General features: G+C 24.7%; 1 protein-coding gene across 1 annotated transcript; it reads left to right on the top strand.

Annotated features, from left to right (window-relative positions):
* The first annotated feature begins 2,331 nt into the window (after window positions 1–2,331).
* LOC145842520 (methyl-CpG-binding domain protein 2-like) lies at window positions 2,332–3,395 on the top strand. The gene has a single exon (XM_082949978.1). It carries the CDS (start codon window positions 2,335–2,337, stop codon window positions 3,088–3,090), a length of 756 nt encoding a protein of 251 aa, XP_082806104.1. The 5' UTR covers window positions 2,332–2,334; the 3' UTR covers window positions 3,091–3,395.
* Window positions 3,396–4,961: the final 1,566 nt, after the last annotated feature.

The following is a 4,961-nucleotide window of genomic DNA, read 5'->3' on the forward strand; positions in this document are numbered from 1 at the left end:
ACTTCCAATTCAGTTTATCATCCAAAACCACACCTAAATATTTTATACTTTCACTCTGTTCAATAATATTAAATCAATTTAATTTGCTTTAAAATCACATTTTTTAGATGTATTGTTAAAAAGCAAGAATTTAGTTTTAGAATAGTTATAAAAAGTTTATTAGCACACAACCATTTATCAAATCTAACAACTCCTTATTAATAACTTCATTTAAATACTCAAGATCACTATGTTAGTAGCTTAAGCAAACATCATCAGCAAACAATCTCATAATTATCTCAGTAGAGGAAAAAATATCATTAATATACACAAGAAAAAAGAAACCTTGTGGTATACCAACATTCACAATTTCACGCTCAGACACAAAATTATTGATAACAGTTGATTTGATTTTATTATTTAGATAGCTTTGTAGTAAATTTAACATAGATTTGTTTACTTTAAAACCTTTTGATTTTGACAAGAGTATTTCATGATTGACCGTTTTGGATACTTTTGCTAAATCTAAAAAGATGGAACAGTTAACTATTTTTTCTCACTAGCCTCATTTAACTCTTCCACTATGTGATTCACAGCCAGCTCAGTTGTACTATTTTTCCTAAAACCGTACTGCTTTTTATGCAAAACATCATTAGACAAAAAAAATTATTCAACCTCTCACACACTAAGGACTTGAAAATTTTTGAAAAAAGAAATAAAAGAGAAATAGGTGTATAGTTATGAACATCTTTTTTTTTAACAGACTTGTAAATTGGTACCACTTCAGGATATTTAAGCAACTTGGGATTTAAAAAGTCTAATCTGATATAAAAACTTTTTCTGCAATCTTTTTTCGTAAACTGGGCTTTAATAAAATCATTCTACTTTCTTTGATATCTCTTGATTTTTAATAAGATAAATGTTTAAAAAGTCTACATTTAGATTGAAATATTTAAATTTTGATTGTTTTTTAGACCACTGCAACTTTTTATGTGTTTTTTAATTAGATAATAAAAGCAAAAAAAAATGTGCTGTTACTTTATTAAACCATTGTTTTTAGTAATTTTATCTTAATCATAATAGTTATTTTTTAAGTTTAATGTACAACTATAATAAATTTATAAATATAACAAAACTAGAAAAAACTACACATTTGTTGCTTATAAAAAATGTTTTCAATACTCTTATATCAATAAAAAAAAACTGTTCTTATTAATGTTAAACCTTACTACAATATAATTTTTTAAAACTTATTATTACACTATTACTGTTTCAATTATGAAAAGTTATCAAAATTTTATCACCATGATCTAAATATTTGACTTTATTAAAAAGTTTAGTAAAAATAAATGGACCTTCAATTTTTCAAAAAAAAAATCAATTTCATTAAAAATATACCTTCTACAGTTTTTAATCAATCTTTCTGAAACTAAATTTAAATATATAAAAAACATTTATAGTGAGTTTTTTTTTGATTTTTTTTTAATTTAGTCACAAAACCTTCATTTTTTTCAGTATTGTTTTTCTTTTAATGCAAGGTACATTTCCTGTAAATTAAAGGTTAATTGTCCATAAAATGAAGAAGATAAATTTTTAGTAAATTATTCCAAGTTCCCAGAAAATAGGCAATAAAAAATAATTCTTCATACATTTGTATCAGAAACTTACTACAGAACTGACGATATTTCAAAAGTTAATTAATATTTTTTAATCTGTGAAAAGGATTTTGTAGTATATAGATACAGCTTTCATATAAAGATGTTCTAATATTAAAAAAATCTACCCCTTAGTGGCCTTAACATAAATAAACGTTTTTTTCACTTTTCCAATTTTAAACTAATTCTTTGTTTTAAAAGTGTTAATTTTGTTGTTTAATTAATTAATCAAATAATAAAAACAAAATCAGTTCAGATAAAAAAAGTAATAAAATATAATATTACCTTTTAAATAGTTTGTTATCTTATAATATAAGTTGAATATTTCTTTGTCAAATATACTAGCACACTTTAGTTTATATATAATATATATTTAAAAAAATGTTTATATATATAAACAACTGATTTATTTAAACAGAAGCTAGCAGGACTTTTTAGCAGGAAGTTTTTTTTATTGATAAACTGGACTTTAATGATGACACATGGTTTTTTTGAAAATAAAGTGTGAACCATATCAATATGGCATTATTTTTGAAATTATTTTATTTTAACTGTTTTATATATTTATATTTAAAAAAACAATATTTTTATTAACTTGAAATGATTACTTTCTTCTTTGAAAATTAAAGGTACTTGTAAACATCAAGTCAATTAATAAAAGAAACACTTTTTGATTGATGTATTTTTTCAGATTAAACTCATGGATTATAATATGCATAACATAAATTATAAAATTGAAAATTTTTCACCTAGTCTACCAAGTGGATGGAAAAGGTTCGAAACTCGATTTGCAAATGGACTTTCAACCGGAAAATGTCAAGTGAGATTTACAAGTCCTGATGGAGAAGTTTTTTACAACAAATCCCAACTCGTAAAAAAACTTGGTTCCAACTTTGATTACGCTGTCTTCAACTTTCAGAGTGATGTGCATGTGAACAGGAAATTTCAACCAAGAAGCCAAAGGTATAAAGATTCACAAGTTGCTTCAAAGCCAGCAGTAGCATGCAGACCTCTAGCTGTTGAAATGTTGTTGAAAAGAAAAAGGTGTGCAGTTGTAAAAACTTTTCCTAAAAATCAGTCAAGGAAAATTAACGGAGCCAATTCCATTAAATCAGCACCTCTTCAAATACTACAAGGCAAAAGGTTTGAGCCGTATGTTAAAAACAAACAGTTTAAAAACTTTCTTACAAATTCAGAGCTCACAGATGTGTTACAAAAACAAAAATCTGATTTTGCCAGAGAAGAGGTTATGGGTTTACTGTCTCAGCGCTACAATCATGCTCAAAGTAAGCATATGGGACCACTCCCTGTTGACAATGTTGTTTCAGCAACATATAATTTGAACAATACTAAAACTCGTTCATCATTATCACTTGTGGATATCACTGAAATCGATCTAAAAGCACAAAAGGAAAAAATCATGAAAATTCGTTCTAAGCTTGCTGAAGCTATATAAACAACCAAAAAGCAATATTACAAACAAATTATTGCAATTAGCTAAGCTAAAACATTTATGTTAGGAATTAGTAAATGTTGTTTAACACTAGATATAGTTGTTATTTTTTTGAATTAAATAATGTGTTTAGTTTAAATAATAGACTTCTAAGAATAATTAAAAGTTGATAAGTGTATAAAAGTTTACTTTCTGTAAAAAAAGTGGAATTGTTTTATATTAAGCACAAACTTTATTATTAAGCTAGCTTTAATATAGTTGTTTTAAAAACATATCTAAAGTGTTGATAGCAGTGAATAACACATTAATAAAACTGAATACTTTTATTGTGAAAAATAAATGAAATATTTTACTAAGTGTAAGTTTAATATTTTATTCAGAATAAAAAAGTTGTCTTAAACTATAAAAAAAGTTTAATTAACACTGAAGCTGTTGTTCTACAAGAATATTGTAAGGTTTTGACTTCAAAGTTATAAAAATGTAAAAATAAAAGCTTATTACAGGGTTTTTTACTGTTTATTAATTAAAATTTATACCTTGTGGTTCAACTAGTAATGTAGCTTTCAACAACTTATCATTCTACTTCATAATTTTGAGCTACCTTGCAATTTTTTTTTTTTTGCTTTAAAGAGTGAAAGTATCTTCTCTTTTTTCAAACATATGTATAAGATTTATTCAAAAGTTAATTTATACCTTGTTATTAAAGAAAATGAATTAAAAACATGTTTACAGGGTTGCCACTTTACCTGGAAAAACTTTGAAAATCCTGGAATTTGAAAATTTAGGCATAAAAACCCTGGAAAAACCTGGAATTTGAGAAGTTTTGAAAAAAACCTGGAATTTTGCACAAAAATCACAAAAAAAAAAACTGGAATTTTTACATGTTGATTAGTAAAATTTCATTTTGACCCAAAAAATCTATCATATAAATAAAAAAAAGTTGATCATCATCAAAAATTTGTTTTATTAAAAAACATTTTTAAAGTAGCTTTACAGTATCTTTTCAATGTTTTTATACTATTAAACACAGTTTCTTAACTTAAAATTATTTTTAGACTAAAAATAGTCCAAAAAATGTATACTTTTAGAAACCTGGAAAAATTTTTGAAAAAACGAGTGGCAACTCGATGTTTAATATAAACTAGGGTTTCCCAAACTTTTTTTCAAAAGACCCCTTTAATAAAATTAAAAAATTTATAGCACCCTCTGACAATATTTCCCTAAAAACTACCATTAAACTGCCTAATTCCTTTTTTGCTCTACATTATCAACTCCAGAATATCTAATGTAAGTTTCAAATTGTGACCGCTTGGCTTAGTTTGGGAAACCCTTATATAAACTATAGTTTGTAGAAGTTTTGTGTACATAAATTACTATTTATTATATCAATTTTGCATTAATATTTTTTTATTTAGGATAAAAAGCCCTAATAATTTTTTTTTGAACAATTGAAACTGTTTCAAGTTGTTTAGTTTTATAAAAATGTTATTGTTTAACAATTTTTAAATCTATTTGTATCTATTTGTGATTGTATATAAGTTTTTGTAATTGTCTTCTAAATTTTTTTTCAGCTTATTTCAATACTTTAAAATTGAAAAACATCTGGGACCTCTTCCTGTTTACAATGTAGTTTCAACAACATATAATTTGAACTAAAATGCACAAAAAGCATTGTTGAAAATCATCTTGTTCTCGCACTGCTAGAATCTATTACTCATTGTCACAAATTGATTTTATTTACATTGATGCAATAAACAACTAACATATAAATAATAGCTTAAGTTTCATAATAGCTGAAACTGTTTTTCAAGAAATGACAAATTATTAAAGATGTTTTGTAATCTTTATAACTTTTAATTTCACTAAACAATGTA

Source organism: Thalia democratica, chromosome 8 (genome assembly GCF_965202585.1).
Source record: "Thalia democratica chromosome 8, ktThaDemo2.hap1.1, whole genome shotgun sequence".
Classification (NCBI taxonomy): Eukaryota; Metazoa; Chordata; class Thaliacea; order Salpida; family Salpidae; genus Thalia; species Thalia democratica.

Bases quoted from the DNA above. Each gene is read 5' to 3' on its own strand.
- LOC145842520 (XM_082949978.1), top strand. From the start codon at position 2,335: ATGGATTATAATATGCATAACATAAATTATAAAATTGAAAATTTTTCA.